This window comes from Nanorana parkeri, unplaced genomic scaffold (genome assembly GCF_000935625.1).
Source record: "Nanorana parkeri isolate BGI_ZX_2015 unplaced genomic scaffold, ASM93562v1 scaffold223, whole genome shotgun sequence".
Classification (NCBI taxonomy): domain Eukaryota; kingdom Metazoa; phylum Chordata; class Amphibia; order Anura; family Dicroglossidae; genus Nanorana; species Nanorana parkeri.
In genome coordinates this window covers 1,057,082-1,078,948 of record NW_017306491.1, presented here as the reverse complement: position 1 = coordinate 1,078,948, position 21,867 = coordinate 1,057,082, and the positions used below count along the sequence as shown (strand labels likewise).

Below are 21,867 nucleotides of genomic sequence, written 5' to 3'. Positions count from 1 at the left end.
AGGTTGAATAAAGACACATGTCCATCAAGTCCAACCTAGTGTGTGTGTGTGTGTGTGTATAGATCCCCGAGTCATCTCGTTATTAGGAGTACTTGTACCCCTGTATATTACCGTTTCTCAGGAAATCGTCCAACAGCTTCTTGAACAATTCCACGCTATTAGCTGAAATCACTGCTTGTAGCAACAGGTTCCAGACCCTAACGTTGCTGACAGTACACATTCACATCAGTCCCTGCCCTCAAAGAGCTTACAATCTAAGGTCCTTATCTCAAATGCATACATACAAGGGCCAATTAACCTAACAGCATGTCTTTGGAGGGTGGGAGGAAACCAGAGTACACAGCGGAAACCCATGCAAGCACATGGAGAAGATGAAAACTCCTTGCATGCCTCATCTGCCCTGTAGTTGCCCACTCCCCTATTTTATCAAGGCCTTCCTGTAATGTTGCAATGTTTAAGCTTGTGTTTATTACCCTCTTTGCAAGGGAATTTTCCATTTGCTTAGTGAATGAGGTTAAACTCTGCTGACTTCGCAAAAATACTGTTTGGTTTTTCTACATTTCCTTGCACGTGAATGAGAATTTTTTGCAAAGTGAATTTTCATCACAATCACTAAGAAAAAAAATTCCCTTGCATAATGAACAGGCTATTCACCTTTAGTAAATCCGCTGCACTGAATCAACAACTTGACCTCACCCCCTTCCAACTTTGGAGTTTCATTATTGTGATGGGCAGTCATATTGTATTAAGTATTTCACACTTTAGGTTTGCTATCACTGCATTGGAGTTTGAGTTTTATCATCAGAGTTTGTATATATACTGTATGAGTCTCTTTCTAAATAGGTAAAAGGGCAAAGACAATACAGATTACTGAAACATACACTGAGGGAGGATAGAAAAATACACTAGACTTTTTGAAAAAATAAATAGTTTATTACTGTCCTAACCAAAATAAAATTGAAGCCAGGACAAGAAACAAAACGTTTATCTAAACAGCAAAATTCTGCCACATGCTGTGTGGTCATATTGACACAAAAATCATCCAATATGTTGAAAACCATCTGCAGAGTATATGTGATCTTCAAGCATTACATTTTTGTGATACAGCATATTTTATTATCCAGGATCATTTGTGCTCTGCAGCTGTTTACATAAGACAGCGCGCAGTATGCTGGCGCATGCAAGGCCATGATGGAAGTTGTAGTTTAGCAACAACTGGAAAACAAAAGATGTAGTTTGCAAAATCTTTATAGGTTAATAAACCTTATGTTTAATGCTCAGTGGGTAGGAACTGTACATATCACCCATAGGAGACTAGAACGCTCACAATGTATTATTACTGGAGCCACTTTGTAAGCAGCTCGTATATGTGTTTTCTTACAGCTGGTAAAATGGGAGGTTCTTGTATTCGGGCAGGATACATATCAGCACAGTGAGCAGCATCTGCAACAATAAAGGTCAGATAATAATTAGTAATCCTACTTCTATTAACAAGAGCTACTTGATGGTCCAAAACAATGTTTATACGTTTATGTAACAGTCTAATACCTAGAATAAGATGTATGAAGGGCCCCCTGCCAGATAAAAGATACTTCTAGTCTGTTCTATATTCCAGCGATGTGCTGCCAAAATAGCGACACTTTGAGAGATATGACAGTTCTAGAATTAAAACACAACGCTGATGAAGGAAGCAGCAGCAGTTCTGATCATTTTTGAATTGCCGTAATATTTGCATGTAGATCGGTCATATCTGCCGAGACTGATGCAGTTCGGGGGTTTTGCTAGGCTGTGTTGGGGAGAGCAGTAGTAGTATCTCATGCTGACAATTTCACACCTTCAGAGTTTTGGATGTTCTTGTCTACTTTGGGATTCTCTCAGGTCTCAAGGTGCATTCTCTACAATGTGGTTTCAGTAGGTGGGCAAAGCTAGCAGCTCAAATGAAAAGATCAAAGAGAACCAGATTCCCAGAGATAGACAAGACAAAAGTGGTAGTTCAATGTTCTGCCATCTACCAAATTTGGGTTATCACTTTTAACTGGATTTGTTCTTTAATGTAGTAAATAAAGTAGACTTTTAATATTACTCCAGATGCTTGAATGCTCTGTTTTTCTAGATCTCATACAGTCTAGTTCTGCTGTCGATTATCAGATTGCATTATCAGGTCAAACTTGACAGTTGCTTGTTTTGTAGTGTAGGGGACTACAATGTTTAAGGATGAAAAGCACAAGCTGCTATGGTCCCACAAAGGGTACAAGAGGTTCAAGCCCAATTAAACGTTCAGTTTAAATCAGCTAAATACATTTCAGGTGCATAAAACTAAATATATGTTTAAAATCTTTTGGTTCATTTTCTTCAGAAATTAACTAAAACCCAAGTTGAAAATCATATCCTCTGCCAGCAGCTGCAGAGTTGGACAATTGCTCTCTTTGGGGAAGCAGTGGTCTGTCTATGAAGGTTCCAACACACTCTGTGATGAATCAGAGCTAGACCTCTACAATCAACAGGGAGCATGAGCTATGCTGGATGAAAAAAAAAGGTATTTTTCTGTCTCAGCAAAGTTTTGTTGAACCTCTGCAGGAGGAGACCACAAAAAAAAGCAAGGGTCCCAATCTGCTGCTACCGGCAGGTGGCAGTATGAATGTAAGACATTGAGCACCTTTTCTTTTTATGCACCTGGAATGAGTTTAATGGATTTAAACTGAACTTTTAAAGTGGTATAAAACCCTTATGGAAATAAACGTTTCCCTCTAGATCCATGTATATAGCAGCACCTTTAATGTTTTCGTAATCTTGCTCTCAAAATATATTTTCTACTGTTTATGAGAAGATCGCCACTGTACTCTACAAATACTATCTCTGCGGCTTCTCCAAACTTCCCCATGTGGGGCGCACACTTTCCGCAGCATAGTCTCAGGAGCTTGCATGTAAGGGCGGCTCCAGGGAGACCCTGGATGACAAGTAGGCACCCTAAAAGTGCAGCTGTACACAAGGAGACCTTTGTGTTCTCATTTTCAGAAACAAAGACATAAAAAGGTAAAATAAAAACAGCAATTAGGCAATGTATGCATGCATGCATGCATGCATGCATGTATGTATATTATGCCCTTGCATTTTACTTACATTTAAAGATTTAATAACACTTTATTTGGGCTTTAACTTGACTCACCATTTCTGATTACTCTGTGTACTGCCCAACAAGCCTAAAACCCTAGAAAAGAATGACACACGCATGCATCTGCCGCCAATTGTTGAATTATGACCGATACATGAAAATACCTTTGCTTTTAAAAAAAGAGGCTGTAACTCATGAAGAAAAGGTATTTTTGCAATGTCACCTCAAGCTAAACAGCTATCATTATAAGAAAAGTGTAACAGTTTTCACATCAAAAATAAGTTTTCTTGCATATACAGTACAAAAGTCCAGTCCGATATGAGCAATGAAACTATCATGTCTGCACAAAGGTGCCTATTAATCTAATGCATGATAGAATCATAACAATAACCTGATCATCTTGTTGCTTCAACATGGCTGATGAATGAAAATTTGCTTATAACTCAGACATTTTAACATTCCGCACATAGTATCCAAGGATGCATGTAATCTGACTGTCCAAATTCACTGGACTTTGGGAAGGGAAGTGGATGAAGTTTTTCTATGAAATGTTACCAGTCGGAGATATCAATTGTAGATATAACTTCAGTGACCTTGAGGCTGAAGTTATACCTTCGCAGTAACTTATTTTTGTATTTATAAAAAGGGCCTGTTTAAAAGAAAATCTGGCTGTGCTACAATACACTATACAATTATTAACTTGAGACTAATAGAAACACGGTTTCATTAATTACCTTGAACTTGTACTTTTTTGTTTTATAACTTTTAAAAATTAAAAGTCCGGCCCTTCTTGCAGCTAGTAACATAAGAGGTTCTTCAGGTCGGGCAGAGACCACAGGATCCCTGTTATTACCTTTTATTAGTCAGAAAAGATTCTTCTCCAAGTTATCTCTACATTGTTATTGTGGCCTGACTTTCTGTAACTTCACAGCTAAACTCCACTATCTGCCATCCTCCTGTCAAATGAGGCACTTTTTAGTGGTCACTGAAACTACCATTTGACAAAAATAAAAATGGGAGGCCCAGTTACAAAGTTAAATGAAATGTAGTTACAGTGAGGATGGGTTTCTGGATAATACATTTACCATCAAGCATCCTGTGAGTTGATCGGAGGCAATACACTCCATGCAGTCACTAAAAGTGAAATATCCAAAATGCTTCTGGTATCCGTCATTGTGATTTGCCTACAATTTAGGTCTAATGTGGAGCTTAGGAACATTATTTTTCTATCAAATGAGACCGACATTTTCCATGTTGATTCATGTGTAAATGTAATAGCAGGTCTACTTTAGCTTGTATATGGTTTTTTTTCCACACTGACAATCATTTTATATTTTAAGCTAAAAGATGGTTTATTTATAGCAGTATGTTTTCCTTTTAGGGCAGGTTGTACACCATAAATATATTGGAACTCAGTCTGAAAGGGTATTTTTCGCCTTCGATAGAACCTCTGTCTGTTTTTAATTGATGTTTGTGGTCAGTTAGGAAGAATGACTGACTTTGAGGATCAACTGGGAAAGGAAGTGTAAGTAAATCTCCTCACTGAGGACACAGACCGCAATAAAAACCAGACAGCAATAAAAACCAGACAGGTGTTTTAATCCTTTTCCACCCGCACAATAAAATATATAGCTGACATTTTATTTTAACATTATACCAGTGTTCTGAGCCTAAAAGGAAAACTGAGCTTATACAAGAATCTAAGTAATACAGTCTTAAAAGTATTATAACAAAGCTTTATATTTGTCTCTTTATTTCATTTTACTTTCTTTGCCTGTGGGCTTGTCCACACCAAGAGCGGTAGAGCTGCTGGAACGCACCGCAAGAAACAGGAACGCATCGCTCACAAAACATCCCCCTGCATTCTGGGGCGTGGCAAAACATTGCCTGCGTTCTGTTCCACTGCAAATGCAAAAATTAGAGCATGCAGCATTTTTTGCATTTGTAGTGGAACGGAACGCAGGCAATGTTTTGCCATGCATCCGATCGCACTGCATGGGTGCACCGCCACACCCCCTCCTCCCGCCCCAGAACGCAGGGGGAAGTTTTGTGAGCAATTGCGTTGCGTTCCAGCAGCTCCCGCTCCGGAACGCAACGCAATTGGTGTGAATAAGCCCTGTAGGTTAGAGCTTTGACAGTTGTTGCCCCATCATCATACATGCATACCTAGAGTGTGACATCAGGCAGTTTACAAGAGATATATGAGGTGACCTCCTGACTTAAGGTGCACAGTAAGGCCCCTTTCACACGGACGCCTGTCAGTTCTGATCGGCATGGGATCTCTGCACAGATCTCCTGCTGGTTCTTAACAGATTTTTTGGCAAACGTCAACAAATGGGAGTTTGCCATGAGCATGTTTGAATTTATTAGCTGGCCTGTACTGATGTTGAACTTTTTAGAAACAGCTTATCTAAATTATCAGCTTCACTTTTTTCCCCAAACTATGTTTTTTTCTATTAACACCCTCTGTGAAGGTGCCCATACACCTTACAATTATCTGCAGATTTTCTGTGGTCAGATGGAAAAAGTGCAACAGATTGGCCCAGGTGGAGATTGCTCCATCCACACAGTTAAGTGTAGATTGAGGAATCTGTTGCACCTTTTCCATCTGACCACAGAAAATCTGCAGATAATTGTAAGGTGTATGGCCAGCTTAACACTTTCCAATTTAACAGCCAAGCCATTTTAGTACTTTGTCAAGATTCCTCTGACTTTCCGTGTAGTGGGTCACTGGCCATATAGCTTTTACCTTGTCAAATATATTCAAAATCTGATATCAGGTTCTACAGCTGTTATATGTGTGCATGATCATTGACAGATAAGAGACAAGCCATACTACTACAAAAGTAAAACTAGGTGAAGAGAAGTAAAAATTGCATGGCTTACACAGAAGAACTGCTGTTTGTTTTTTATAGGCAAAAGGTAGACGAGTAATGTACCGAAAAGACATAAAAGTAATAAAAGAAATATAGTGGGAATTTACTGTGAAAACAGATCAATAAACCTTCACTAAGTGCCTGGGAACTGTTTCATTATTTTACCAGCAAATCAAGAAAATGTAGTTTACAATCAGTGGCTGGTAGACAGCAAGAGACTTGGGATATCAAAAAGTGGATCATAATGTGCTCCACTGTAATAAATCTAACCCCCAGGTATGGCAATAGATTGAATACCAGGGATGAAAAAAAAAATACAGCTGAAGAGGAACTTTACCCATATCTTCAAAATGACTACAAAAAGGCACTTTTAAAAATGTTTAGTGATGACATTCTACAAACAAAATTATAAATAATTGCAGGCTTTTTATTCTTTGCATACTGAGAACTAGCTTCGACTGATGCATAAGGAGGTAGTCCACTCGCAAACTTCTTTTTAGGGCTTCCTGACCACATTTAGAAGTTTGCACACATTTTCCCTCAGAGGGGTTTCTTAAAGATAACAGAACTTCACAGTTGTCAAAGTCTCAACGACTCCAGGTTGTCACTTTAAACAAAACTTCTGCCACATAGGCTGTAGCCCACACATTGGCCACACAGGCTAGTTCCAAAGATGGAGCCCTTCTGACTCCTGGACAGACACCTCGTCTGTCTCCCTGGTGGAACCCTGAACACTAGACAGCAGCTTTTTCATAAAGGTTGTGCACAGATACACAATCATTAGGTGCTGGTCACTACCAACACCCGGACCCAGGAATGGAGATATCATCCCTCCCAATTCTCTTAGAAATCACCTGGTTCCAGGATCCCAAGCCAAATCCAGAAGACCTGGAAAGAACTGTACAGCCAGCTCTTTCCTGGTAAAAGTAATTGCTTCCTCGAACCGCTGCGCCCCTCTGGCTGAGAGTCCTGGGTGACCACTTCGCAAATTACACAGTGGCATTGCCACAATACATTTTTTTCCCCCATTCTTTTTAAAGGGCAGATTACTAGATCTCCCTTACTTCCTGGAACATGTGACTAGGACATGTGGCTGTGCACATTTCAGGGGAGGACAAATGCCTTTCTCTGAGATCTCATGAGATTACAGATGAGATTTCCTAGCAATGCTCTGCTGATGTAACCTTCCCAGGATGCAGGGTTTGGGCAAAATTACATAATTTGTGCCAAAGTGGACCAGGAAGTGGAAACAAATTAATTGTAAGTAAAATATAAATATGTTTGTTTAGCTAATAAATGCAAGATGATTTCATATCAATATGCAGAGCTGGATGCTGATGTGATTTTTAGTCAAAGGGGGTAAAGGTCCACTAAGTCAGAGTTTCAGACAAGGCTAGATACATTAGCATCAGTCCACTCACAAAGGGTCAGACAATGCAGCAGATATCCCCAATTACTGTACAATTTACAAAATTAGAAAACATTTCTATGGCCAATGGTATTTTTGACATTTGTAGAGTTTTCTATATAAAAATTACCTTGCATTGGAATAGCCACGACATCGCTGCTAAGGCTCCTGTTAATCCCCAGTGCATGCCAAGGGTCAATTAATCCATTTGGAAAAATGGTTCTACTGCTTTGAATATTAAGGCCACCATAATTTTCATTTGTTTGCTGAATGCCAGCCGTAACCACTGACGAATTAAATTCGGAGCAGTAAATATCAGCACACTGTTGGATGTGGTAGCTGTGAAAACACAAGGACACAACATGTTTTATGTACACATTGAAATACTTGTGCATTTGTCTATGTAGAATGAAAACAAAAAACTCTTCATGGTTATGTAACAGTAAAGTGACTGAAGCAGATTTCTGGGGTCCCAAGAAAAGTAGGCTCCTGGCAGGTATGTGTTTAAACGAGCTGACCAATGTCACAATGGTGACTTCCAACAGCATGATTCTCTGTTCAGGACACTAGGAGGAATTGAACCTGTAAGGTATGTGGAAATGGTTGTTGCTCCTTCACTTGACTTGCACCTGTGACTTGTAGTCCACACTTCAGCTCAAATTTAAAACGTGCCTTAAACCCACAAAACAGAAATCTCCTTTACCTTTTCTGAAGAGCTGACACAAGAAGAGATCGATGAAAGATGCCTTTTTCAGAAATAAATCAGCACTGGTAGAGAAGGAGCGGAGGACCCAGTCACAGACCCATGGCAACAGCAGCCAATAATAGTTCCATGATCGTTGGTTACAAGTGGTATCTTCTAACCAATCAGTATACGAATTGTTGGTTACCAAACTAAGCCTTGGATTAGTGTAAGACAGCATTGAAAATGCCCCTTGTGGCAGGATGTTACCAACATGGCGGACTATTTGTTGTTCAATCATACAATTTTTACAGAGGAAAAGGAAAAATAACTACAAAATAACATTTAACGCTGTGTAGGATAAAACGGGAAATGTATTAATACTTACCGTAATTTTCTTTGCGTGGTTATATTCCATGGCAGCGCTGACATTGGGGTTATACTCCTTCTACCCCTAGTTGACAGGAACAAAAAGGGTTAACATGTACTACCCTCAGCCTATACAAGCCCATCCTACTTCATAGTACTCCAGTCTAGGTACCAAGCCAAGTATCCCATCGGGTGGGAGCTCAGCGCTGCCATGGAATATAACCAGGAAAAGAAAATTACGGTAAGTATGAATACATTTTCCATTTTCCTGGCCATATCCACGGCTGCACTGACAATTGGGGACTCCCCAAGCAGAAATCAGGGTGTGAACAAAATCATATAGACACAAAAAAGCATGCTGAAAAATATTTAATGATTGACTTGATGGCGAGAAAGTAACACACTCCTGCCAAATTGGTCATTAACCACTCTAACATCCAATCTGTAATTTGGAAGCCCAAGTAGCGGCTCTGCAGATTTGGTCTGAAGAAACACCTGCTGCTGCGGCCCAAGAAGAGGACATCGCCCGAGTGGAGTGAGCCCTGATGCCTTCCGGCAGAGACAGTCCCGCTGATCGGTAGGGGTTAATAGTAGACACAATCAACATGCTCAGAGTAGCATAGCCCTTTCCTTGATCCTGCGGGAATAATAAATCTGTCGGATTTTCGCCATTCCCTACACCGGTCCACATATATTCTGAGACATCTAACCAAGTCCAGACCCTGCAAATTGAGAGCAGGCAACACGATATCCCGATTCATGTGGAAACTGGCATGTACTTTTGGCAAAAATTCCAGAGCGGTCCTCAGAATTACCCTATCCTCCTGGAAGACGAGAAAAGGATGTTTACAGCTGCATGCCTGGAGCTCCAATACTCTCCTACCGGAGGCTAAGGCTACCAAAGAGACTGTCTTGTAAGAGGAACTGAAATGAGAAAATGAGACCTCGTCTAATGGTTCAAAGGGAGGACCTGAAAATTCACCTAACACTAGAGGAAGATCCCAAGATGGAGAGAGAGGCCTCCTCTGAGAGTTAACCTTCCCTACTGCCTTCAGAAACCTGGCAATATACTGATTCTGAGACCATCTGATACCAGTGATAGCTGAAATAGCTGATACTTGTACTTTGAGCGAGCTGAGACTTAGCTTCTTTTCCAGACCTGTTTGGAGAGTATTGCTTTTGGAGAAGGGAGAGAAGGGTCAATCCCGGTATCCCTCGGCCATGTAGAGAATATATTCCACAAAATCGATAAGCCGCCGAAGTGGGAATTTTCCTGGACTTCAACATTGTGTCCACCACTGCTTGAGAAAAGCCAGATTTCTTCAGCCTCTCCCTCTCAACAGCCATGCCGTCAGTTAAAGGCTGTGTGGATTTGGGTGGTGGATCGGCCCCTGGGACAGAATATCCACTGACACTGGGAACCTCCTGGACAGGAATCTGCTGACCTGGCAGTTCTTGTATGATGCCATGAGGTCCACTTGAGGTCTGCTCCATCTCTGACTAAGCATGTTGAAGATCTGCCTCGAGAGAGACCATTCCGTAGGGTCTATGTGGTTTCTGCTGAGATAGTCCGCCACGTGGTTCCGAGTTCCTGGCAGGTACACCGCCTTTATTCCCTCCAGATTCTGCACTACCCAAGTAATCATAGGTGATAGAATTTGCATCAAGCTAGGGCTCCTGGTGCCACTCTGATGGTTCATATATGCCACAACCGTGGCATTGGCCACCAAAACTTTGAGCCATTTGAAGTAAATGTCCTGAAAAGAAATGAAGCGCCTGAAACACTGCCTTCAGCTCCAACAGATTGGAAGGCTTGTTTATCCACTCTCGTGGCCACAATCCCTGTGCGTAGCGGCCCTCCAGATGGGCCAGATGGGCCCCCCATGTAGTGATGGTGACGATGGGATCTCCCCCCAACGGATACCCCTGGAGCAAATTTTCGTCCCGGGACCACCGTTTTAGGGAGTGGCTGACTTTGAGAGAAATCTTGAGTTGCTGCCTCTTGTCCCGATATCTGTATTGTTTGAGGAGGGAGTCCTGAGTCACCCTCATATTCCATTGTGCCCATTGAGTAAGGCCTATGGACGAAGACATGGAACCTAGAAGGCTCATGAAGGATTTGGCCGTGATCTGTGTGTACGATCGGACTGATCCCACCTTCTGTTTGATCCTCCGCACTCTGTCCCCGAACAGCTGAACCACTCCCCAACTCGTATTGAATTCTGCTCCCAAATATACCATCGTTTGGGTTGAAGTCAGAACGCTCTTCTCCATATTCAATACCCATCCGTACCTTCTCAGGGTATCCATACTAAACTCTGCTGAAGATTGCCTCCGCTTCCGAATTCGCCAGGATCAACACATCATCCAAGTAATTAAATATGTTGATGCCTTGCTGGCAGATCTCTGCTATGATGGTAACGAGAACTTTCGAGAAAGTCCTGGGCGCGGTGCTGAGTCCGAATGGCATTGCCCTGAACTGGAAGTGCCTGTGGGTTGATATAGAACCGGAGGAAGTGTTGGTGGCCCGGAGCCACGGGGATGTGAAAGTATGCGTCCTTCAGGTCTATGGACACCATCTACATATTCGGCCGGACCACTTTGATTATGGTACGAAGAGATTCCATCTTGAATTTCCTCAACTTCACAAACCGGTTGAGTTGGTGAAGGTCCAGGACCGGTTTCCACTCGCCGTTCGCCTTGGGAGTCAAAAAAAAGATGGGAATAAAAACCTTGGAACTGCCGATTCTTGGGAACAGGCACAATTGCCCTTTGGACCAACAGGGATTCCACATAGTCCAACATAACCTGCTTCTTTGCCGGCACTCCTGGCAACTTGGTTTTGATAAAGCGTCCTCTGGGGGGGAGAAAGCGGAACTCGATTCTGTAACCTTCATTGACGATTTTCAGTACCCAGGCGTCCGTCACTAAACTTGCCCAGAGATCCGAGAATAGCTGCAACCTTGCGCCCACCCTCAGGTCTCCGATTTTGTAAATCTCGTGTTTTTGCCTCTGTTTCCTCTGGCAGTGCCGGATCCTCCTCTCCATGCCTGAGTGCGAGAGGTCTCTCTCCCGGGTTTATAGGATCTGGAGTCACGAAAGGACCAGTTACTCTGACGAGCCCTTCGATGCCTAAAGCTTTGCTTACTTCCCCTCTCCTGTGGAAGCATGGCTTTCTTACTCTCAATAGACTTCTTGATGTAGGAATCCAATTCCAGACCAAACAACATATCCCCTGGAACGATAGAGAGCACAAACTGCTCTTCGATGAGGAATCGGCACCCCATGATCTGAGCCGAAGTGCCCTTCTAGCTACCACTGAAGACACCATTCCTCTGGCCAATGACTGGACGAGGTCATCTGAAGCTTCCGTAGAGAATTCTGCTGTCAGCTTCATGTCCTGGATCCTATCCAGAAGCTTGTGCCTACTTACTTCCCTCTTGATATCTTCTTCCAGATCCTCCAACCACAATCTGGATGTGCGAGATACTGAAGACAAAGCCACCCCTGGATGAAGACCCATCCTCAAAGAAGTATAGGCCTTCACCAAGTTGCACTCCATCTTACGGTCCATAGAATCTTTAAAGGATCCTGCATTATCTACTGGTAAAGCGGTGTGTTTCTCTAATCACACTACTGCCGCATCAACTTTGGGGGCTGAATCCCAGCTGCTGTAATCAGTGCTGCTAATAGGATAGAGGCGGGAGAACCTGCCTTTAGAACCCATTCTCTTCTCTGACTTGTCCCATTCTTCCTTAATGAGCTTCTTCGTGCCTGCTGGAAGGAGACAAGGCCTCTTCCAGCTCCCGCATATCCAAGGTTTTGCGCACCAGAGTGATAAGCGCATCCATCTTCTTGGGTTCCAAAGAGAGTGTGGCAGGTGAACAACCGTGGTCTGAGGTAGAGTAATATTCCCCCCGTCATCACCCGTGTCACGATCGTGTCCTCGCGCATGCGCAGTAGCTCCCACTGAAGCCTCATCTGCCCGAACAGACTGCCCTCATGCCGCCACCGCACACAACGGAACGGAGGGAGAGCCGACAGCCACAGCAGGTATCTGCCACATGAATATGTCCGGGGGAGGGGGGCATTCACAACTTGGTGCCCATTCGTACTGCACGGTACACAACCCCATGCGGAACACCCTTGCTCGGGGCTGGATCCTGAGGGCTTCCCAGGGGAGAGAGGCTGAACTCCCCTGGGGCCAAATCACCAACAATATCCCAAGATAAAATAAAGAACTTCCTGCCCTAGGTAGACAGGAACAAAAAAGACTGGAGTACTATGGAGTAGGAGGGGCTTATATAGGCTGAGGGTAGTACATGTTAACCCTTTTTGTTCCCGTCAACTAGGGGTAGGAGTATAACCCCAATTGTCAGCGCTGCCATGAATATGGCCAGGAAACTTATTTTTCAAGTGTACATAATTATGTGACTACAAAAAGGTCTATGGTCATAGGGGCCACCACAGTTAAAATAGTGTCTTGAAACATTATTAAACTGTGGCCCTGACCAAAACCTCCCCTTCTGACAAAAAATGTTGTATTATTTACACTACATTCTCTCCACACATCACTGCTGAAATGTTAATGTTGACCTAAACTTAAAAAGTAAGCATTTGTTATTGTAGCCCCCATCACCTTCTGTGATGTGGCTACTAGATATTTAGTGATAGCCAGGGCTGTAGTCAGCCTGGCTGGATTTGTAGTGGCAATTATCTGGTTAATCCCAGGTGCCTAGCCTTGCCTGTATTCCCCTGGGCGGAGTGTGACTGTCATATTGTGGGACAGCCAATGAAAGCTACTGTAATGTACAGTACAGCAGCCAATCACTGGGCTTCTTTCAGCCAGTGGTGCATGCTGGGATAGGGTACATATATTGGTGGGATCTGCCATGTGCTCAGACTTGCCGGGACCAGCCATGGATTAGGGCTGGGTCCTGTTCAGCCTGCCCCCCCAGGCTAGGCCGAGGCCTGGGGTTGGGCATGGGCTGGTGTGAGGGAAAAGGTTTTCCTGAGGCCTCCAACATGAAGGAGGCCTGAGATGCTGAAAGAGGAAGAGAACCTAGGTACCCTGGAACTAAGTGGACTTCAGAGCATGGTCGGTGTCTTTCCTGATTGAGGATCTGCATCCATCTTGTCTGTCTGTTACATCAGTGGCTATCTGCGGTCTCCCAGGTGGATTTACACTGATACTTCTATGAAGTCTGGAGCTTCTGATGGCTACCCTTGGACACCTAGAACCCTTATACCCTCTCTCCTCAGTGTCTGTGTTCAATAAATTGTTTACTTAGCATTTTACTACCAGAGTGGACATCAGTTTATAGGCACCAGAAGTGGCGGTTAATGCTATCGGGTGGGCAGTTGAAGATCATACCCTAGACCGACTAGAAGTAAACCGTGCAACCAGCGGCTCCTACGGGGGTAGCGCTACATTATCTTACAGAAAACATCTGCATATGTTAATCATGCCTAACAAGTACCCTGAAATGTACCCTTTGCCAGGAAATGCTGCTGTAAACCAGCAGAGCACTTCCTGTGCCTAGGTACTGCTGAGCCTTGAGCCTCATAGCTGTCTATCTGCATCATCTACTGGGCTGCTCACTGTTCTACCTGCTAGAGAGGAAGCTGTACCTGGGAGGACCTGAAATACAAGGGTCACCTGTTTTTGCTTCATTTATTTGATTGATCTGGGCTTTCCTAACCTTTCCTGCTGCTTCTTAAATAGTACCCTACCATTTATCAGATCACTGGTGGGCAGCTCTAACATAAGGGAACAAAGCCCTGCTCCGCCTTTAAGAAGACCGCCTCCACATAAAGAACATGCATGGTAAGTCAGTAATGGGGAAAAGATTAGCTGCAGGGAGACCACAGGTAATACTGGTGTCTAGTCCTTTGTCCTCTGCTTGCCTTTTTTGAACAAAGCTTCCACAGTTAAAAAGGTCATTTTTAGGCATTCAACTTAAAAAAGGAATATTTAGTCATTTTTGTTTGCACAGGATTAGCATTTCTGATCAAGTCATGTACATAAGAGATATAAAATATGCTCTATCAAGACATAATACAGCACGCCTGAAAATGCACAGATCACTTTCAATTATGATAACTTTCTAGCAGTGATCTACTTTCATCTGCAATATGCATCATACAGGAAGCATTTCTATTCATGCAGGATGGTTATTGTCCAGATCAACCTAATTGGTTGATTGTCGTAAAATAGTGGAAGTAGGCACAAGCTTGGGTTTAATTAATGAATCAATTGGCTCTTACATGGTTATTCACAAAAAGGGGAAGAGTTTGGAGAAGGCAGGAGAAGTGAACAATCTAGGACAACATGTCTGGACTGGAAAGTGAGCTGAATTGGAGAATTTTTCCAAATCAGCTATTTTGTCCTAGATTGTTCACTTCTCCTGCCTTCTCCAAACTCTTCACCATTTTGTGAATAACCATGTAAGATATTGATGTGGAGCCATAAATGATCTCTGGCTCAATCAACATAAATTCTCTTTCATGTAGATGTGATTTTATCATGATGCGTAAATAAAATAGACATTTTAAGATTGTATATTTGTTATTCTGTGACATCTTGAAAATCCCAATTTTTCTTTTTGTGGATGTGTACATTGAATTTAAGAAATGTGGTGTTGGCAACAATTTATATTTTGATTTTTCTCATCAGCACACTGAATGCAGCTCTCCAATTTGGCTTTCAGTATCCTGTCTCTCCCTTTCCCCTGCTGCTGTATAGGGCACTGAGGGAGGCTAATTCCAAGTAAAGTTATATACTCAAAGTAGCTGAATTTACTGATTTTTTTATGAACACCAAGCTGCATTGATTTGTATATCTGTCTACAGTTCAGCTTTAAATGGCCTAACTGAAGAGAACTCAAATGTTACTTTTTTGACTATTTTAGTGCATCAATGCACCGCCTATGCACTGTTCACATGTTTATACACCAATATTCCTTTTACTTGTAAAGTGTATGTCCAGCCAAAACGTTTTTTTTTTTTTTATTTTGGCTAGATTGAGGAAGGTTTAGAACCCTCGCTTGGTTTCAACTGCTATCTGGGTATCTGGGGCTGTAATAGATTTTCCTTCACTTTCTGCCCGATGACAATAGTTACACCAGACAGCACGTGAGAGTAAATCAACAGCAGCAGAAAGATAGTGGAAAAAAAATGTTACAGGGTTCTAACCCTTTCCTCTCACTATAAAGAAAATGTTAGGAATTTAAAGAATTAACCCTTGCAGTATTGGGATAGCCCCACTACAAGGGTTAACTCTATAAAATGTCTGGAGTTTTTAAGATACTCATTTTGGTCTAGGGACAAAAACAAAAAAACTTAAAAACATTTTTTTTAAATGCACTCATCTGATCCTTGTTCCCGTAGCAGTAACCACTCACCTCTCTCCCCTCCACTCCAGCTGTGGTATATCCTTCGGCATCCTCATGTCCAATGCAAGTGAATGGGTGCGATAACCTCATGGGTCCTTAGACCACCGGACCCTGGGGAGAAGAGGCTGCCGGGATCACTCTAGCAGCCAGGCGGGTATGCCTGTGTTCTTCTTTAAAGACTTATTCCAATTAGCGCCAAAACCTAAAACACTACCGCAAGTAATTAAATAGTTATAACAGCTTGCAAGGAAGTGGCTGCATCATTTCAATAAAGTAGAATGTCATCTGCATGATAACTTTACTTTCAAGCTCCACGTGATCACACCCTAACTCTGGGTGAAGGACAAAATCACAATAGCAAGAGCCAATAAACCCAGTGATGAAGTTGTTACAGTTTACCTTAATGGGAAACCAGAGAATGGCTGTGAAGTGGAATCTGAAGACTGGAAATATCCAAATTCTGTACAAGTCTGGTACATCCATTGTCTACCTAAAAAAAAAAAAAAATTGACATATAACCCATTTGTTTTGCATTATTATTCCATCCGGTCACAATGTTGACTGATAACATTATCAACTTTTCCTTTTCTGACAATGAAGAGGCCAATAGTCACACATTTTCACATTCTGCCCCCTTCACTAAAAAGAAAGTTGAAGCAGTAGTCGCTTTATAATAATAAATGAGGACATTTGTTACCAATGTAACGTAAACCTCTGTACTGGTGTAGAATAAGTATGCAAATCAAGAAAGTCATGGTAGAGTCAGAATTCCTTATCTGCAAACTTGTGGTTCAGGGACTTGAAATATTACAGTAAAAGAGTCATGACATGACTGCCAGACAACAAGTGTTTTCAGAAGAAAAGGTCAGAAGTTACATGGTAGTTTTCCTCAGTAACCCTTGCACACAGTGCAACAGGCAATGGAGGGCTCTGGCTTCCTGTTTTAAAATACGCACCAATTTTTAATTTTTTTGCTGCATGGGGTCAAGTCTCATGCTCAACCCTTGCCATATGAGACAGCATATCCCTTTCACTGTTTGGCATTGGTGGAAAGCTTTTTGGCATTGGAGGCCTGAATAACAGCTACTGCTATTATAGCGCTTAGAACCAGTTCAACTACATTAACGTAGGCAAAGCTTATTGGGTGTCCTAGTTTCATGCATGGTTTAAAGCTGCTAATACAGGGTTCAAAATTTCAAGTCCTGAGCTACTAGCCAGGCCTTAAGAGTCACTAGCCACCAGTGGCTGAAGTTGAAATTGTTCATCTCGGCAGGCTCAGCTCTGCAAGCTCTCGTCAGCTGAGGTGCCCAGGAGAAAATGGCATGACACACTGCTCGCAAAGGCAGCGCGCCACCGCTCCGCTTCGCGTGCAGTGTGTCACGGCCTTAACCCTGCCCCGGCCTTAACTCCGCCCCTAAACACACCCTCTTAAATTATCTTATGATAATTCTTATCTTATGATAGTTGCCGCTTGTAAAAGGCAGATTATAGATTCCTGCTGCAGGAAAACGCAAGTTCCTGACACAGGAATCTCTAAATCACACCTGAAATATACTGTAGGTGTGAATGGGGCCTAATATACACATACACTAAAAGGTGCCCATACACCTGCCGATTATCGTACGATAGTTGTGGGTGATCCCACGATCATCGGCAGGTGTATGGGCAGCGTGTGACCGCTTCTACTGTAAGGTCGTACGACTTTAGTCTTCCAAGCACGCTGGAAAACCTGCCGAGAATCGTACGATTTTGGGCGGGTTGGTGGCGTGGTCGGAAGACGGATGCCGCACGGGCCGGTGTGCGCACGTGCACACTGCCCGCTCAGCACTGCAATCAATCATCGCAAGTACGATCTGCCTGTCCAAGATGGGCAGATCGTATGAAACTTTAATGACCTTACAACCATCGCATAACGAAAGTCGTGCGATGGTGGTAAGGTGTATGGCCAGCTTAAAACACAATAATACGCTTCTCAACGTTAAACCCCACCCCCTTTAACCCCCCACACATAAAATAATACACTTCCCCTTATTAACTCCCCTACACATAAAATATTACACTCCCCCTTATTAACCCCCACACACACAAAATTATAATAGACTCAACCCCTTCCCCCAGCCCCCTCACCTGTTCACATCTTTGCAGGGAGGAGGCTGTGAGCAGGATCGATCCCTGGTTTATCTGCAAGTGAGATAACCAGGCATCGATCCTGCTCACATAACTTCTTTCGGCCGGAGCTCAGAACTGTGAGAGCTCCGGCCGAAGGAAGCCAGAGCTGACAGGAGCGGTTCTGCGGTCTGCATCCGACACAGATGCAGACCGTGGAGCTTCTCCCGCAAGTCAGGTACGCGGTCTGCGACCGTGTACCTGACATGTCAGCTGGCTGCGGGCCACATAGTACCGGCTCGTGGGCCGGAGTTGGTCCGCGGACCAGTACTTGGAGACCCAAATTTCCACTTTTGAGTCCTGTGCCAATATATACTCACACATTTATACATATACAGTATGTGATGTTTGGGGATATTAGCACATATGGTGAGTGGTTTAAGGATGCAGTCCACTTGCAGTACCTACTGTTTAAGGGCCCACTTTTATTCACACAAAAGTTCATACAGCCACCTTGGATACCCTCGCAGGGGTTGTTCAGCATAACCTCCATGCAATGCTTGCAATATAAACACAAGTTAGCCTCCTGGCTTCCATTTTAAACATTACCACTTCTGAGCTACTGGTCCTCTTGGAAGTGTTGTCTCACTTGTACTTGCGGCCCCTCAGACTCATGGCTCTCCTAACCTCACCAGTTCTTCCAGCCTCCCTGGCTGCCTTTGTGTGCTTCCAGCACACACACCACCTGACTCCACTTTAACTTCTGGGGGAGTCCTCCCGTCTCCTGAACACTATTTTCCTATTTTCCAGCAGGAGCTTATTCCCCTAGCATCCTTTCCTTAAGGGCTGTGCACACCTCTGCAATCATCGGGTGCTGGTCACTGCAAAACCCTGGACCTCGGACTGGCGATCTCATCCCTCCTGAATCATTTTGAAACCTCCCAGTTCCAGGATCCCAAGCAGAACCCTTGTTTCCTGACACCTCTCAGCCTTCCTGGCTGAGAGCCCTGGATGATCATACCCCCAGTTCTACAGTGGGATTGCCACACAATAGATCTATTATATATATTATATCTTAACACATATCTCCATACATACATAGACAGTTTATATAATATAAGATTTATCTACACCAGTGAGTTCCTGTCCTGTAATTTCAAAGAACACTACCAAATGTGGCTTTTAAGCCCAATTTTGGTATAAAGTTTCTTACAGCATCATGGAACGAATAGAACATAATACTACACTACAAAATTATGTAAAGGCCCAATATCTCTTTGTTTGTATCTATGGGTACATATACATGCAGATTTTGGCATATTAACAATCACTTCACTTTTAAACAGTTCCCTCAAATTCATTTATTAGGTTTATTTTATAGCCATATTTTCACTGGAATCACACATTTGCAAACATAACTGCTACAATTGCTGGAGTTTTACAAGGAAAGTATATCCTCACTCATGTAACTCTGAATGTGGTGACATGTGTAATAGTGTAACAATCGGATGCCTGAGAACTTTTCTCTATAGTATATTTTTGGCACATATTACTTCCTTTTGCCACAACTGAAATAACACTGGTAATGACAACCACATGGAAGATCATGTTGGAAGCATGCCAAGCAGTAGATTGTGATGGACGCAGTAGCACACAGCTGGAAGTTGAAGCCAGAAAGGGAATTTCTCAAGGTCTGATTTCTCATGTACAAATAAACACAAATGTGCACATGTTCTAATAAAGAGCAAAGTGGGTCATGGAACCCTGAGCAGGAGTGCACTGCAGAGGAGACTCATTAAAACCATAAAATGCAGTAGCCTGCTTGTCCATTTGCTTAGCTGCAAGCAAGTCTCCATTCTTCACATTTAAAGCGCATGTACAGCCAAACCTTTTTTAGTTTAGGATAGTGTAGGGAACTGTTAAAAGCCCTGTCAGTTTATTTTTTCTGCCTGTGTACCAGGAAAATTCCCCTTGAAAAAAGAGAACTATGGGGTTAAGGCTTTTCCCCATAGTTCTCCTTAGGGTAACGGGAGGACACAAACTAGCGTCCTCCCGTCACCCTAGGCTCAGTATACAGCTTGCGGTATACTAAGACGCCGCAGCTGAAGCGGATCCCGACAATTAATGTCTGGATCCGCCCAGCTGCGTGAGTGACAGCTGGTTCTGCCTATCTAGAGGCAGAGCCAGCTGTACCCGCCCCCTCCCCCGTCCGTTCCGCCAATCAGTGCTGGCAGATCGGAGCGGGGAGGGGGGAATCCAGCCCCTCCCCTGTCACGGCAGAGAGCCGTGACAGGATCAAGAGGTGAGGGAACGCCGGTATGTGTTCGCTCACCTCCCGATCTACTGAGCCGACCTGTGACAGTCTCATTGTCACAGGTCGGCTAGAACTATGAGGTGAGTGAAAAGCACTCACCTCATAGTTCTCCTTTAAGGATCAGGAGGTGTTGAAGCTAATGTACAAGCTTCAGATCAGGTTGGGAGTTGGGTGGCATGCAATGGCACTATTGCATTAAAACATTCAGTGGTCACTCCAGGAACTTTTATCCAATAGTTCTTATTTATACACTATATTCTTGATAAAGGATGTTTAGAAGCTTTGGCGTAATTATCTGGCTGGCAGATCCAACTGCTCCCCTAAACCATCTGCTTACAATTTTTTATTTTATTTGAGGGTTGTGCAGATTGGAAATGAAAAGAAAGGGAAATATGCCATAGAAAAATTTAAATTGGTGGACATTTAAGAAAGAAATACAGGGACTCCAAAATTGCCATGTTTAGAAATTATATATATAGATCTATATACACACACACCGATGTCGGTCCTGATACTTGTATCGTCCCGTGAGACCCTCCGGACCCACTGTATAATGTATTCCTGGGATTTGTAGTCCTCTATAGCTGATGGTATTCTGCATAATGTATTGCTGGGATTTGTAGTCCTCTATAGCTAGTGCTATTCTGCATTGCTGTATAATGTATTGTCGGGATTTGTAGTCCTTCTACAGCTTGGAGTCAGTGGCAGGACTACAAGGATCGCAGCGGTTGCAGCTGGGACTATCATTTTTTAATTTTTGTTATATTAAAGTGTATGAAAACCCCCATCTCATTTTTGATACTGTTCAATATACCATTAAAAGTGTTTTAGTTATATCTGCTCACATCACTGCATTGATATTGAGTTTGGTTTTTAACCACTTCAAGACCAGGTGTTTAGACCCCCTTCCTGGCCAGGCCATTTTTCAGTATTAAGCGCTGCGGTACTTTGACCGACATTTATTCCGTCATGCAACGCTGTACTGAAATTAATTTTATACCATTTTTTGGGGATTTTTTTTTTTGTTTTTTTTATTCTTTTTTATGTGTAACTTTAAATTTTGGGGGGGGTGGGGACTTACATTTTTTTTTCACTTTATCAAACTTTATTGCTATCACATGCCATACCGGGCGTGTATGAGCGGACGTCTAAAGATGCCCGCTCAGATCTAGAGACCTCTCGGCTGGCCGTTTTGGTTAAAAGCTCCTGCAGATGGCCATACTGCTGCTTAATAAAAACAAAGACACATTTGACATCCTTTTTTTTGTGCGTTTTCAGACTTGAGTGGCTAGTTGCAAGAAGGAGGCGGCGGTTGTGTGCTGCAAAAATCGCACAAAAGATGCGCGATACATTTTGCAGGAATTCCCATTTAAGTCTATTGGGTACAAAATGTACTCCTGTGCTCTTTTGAGCGTTGAATGACCGCACATCGCTCAGATGTGAATGGGCACAATAAATTTACATTGACATCTGAGTGTTGAGCATTGAAGTGCTTCTGGAAACACACTTCAAATCACTCAGGTGTGAATGAGAGCTTAGGCTGTGAACTTTTACCAAACTTTTTTATGGATAGGTCCAAATAGAACATTTTTTTGTTGTTGCTAGC

General features: G+C 42.9%; 1 protein-coding gene across 1 annotated transcript in view; it reads right to left on the bottom strand.

Annotated features, from left to right (window-relative positions):
• Positions 1-948: 948 nt before the first annotated feature.
• Positions 949-21,867, bottom strand: part of LOC108786708 (putative serine protease K12H4.7) — a 53,541-nt gene continuing 32,622 nt past the window's right edge. The window contains exons 7-9 of the mRNA XM_018556059.1: positions 16,241-16,331; positions 7,527-7,735; positions 949-1,443 (exon numbers count right to left, since the gene is read on the bottom strand). Of these exons, the coding sequence (XP_018411561.1) occupies positions 1,337-1,443; positions 7,527-7,735; positions 16,241-16,331 (407 nt within the window). The 3' untranslated portion in view covers positions 949-1,336. The remainder of the gene's footprint in view (positions 1,444-7,526; positions 7,736-16,240; positions 16,332-21,867) is intronic.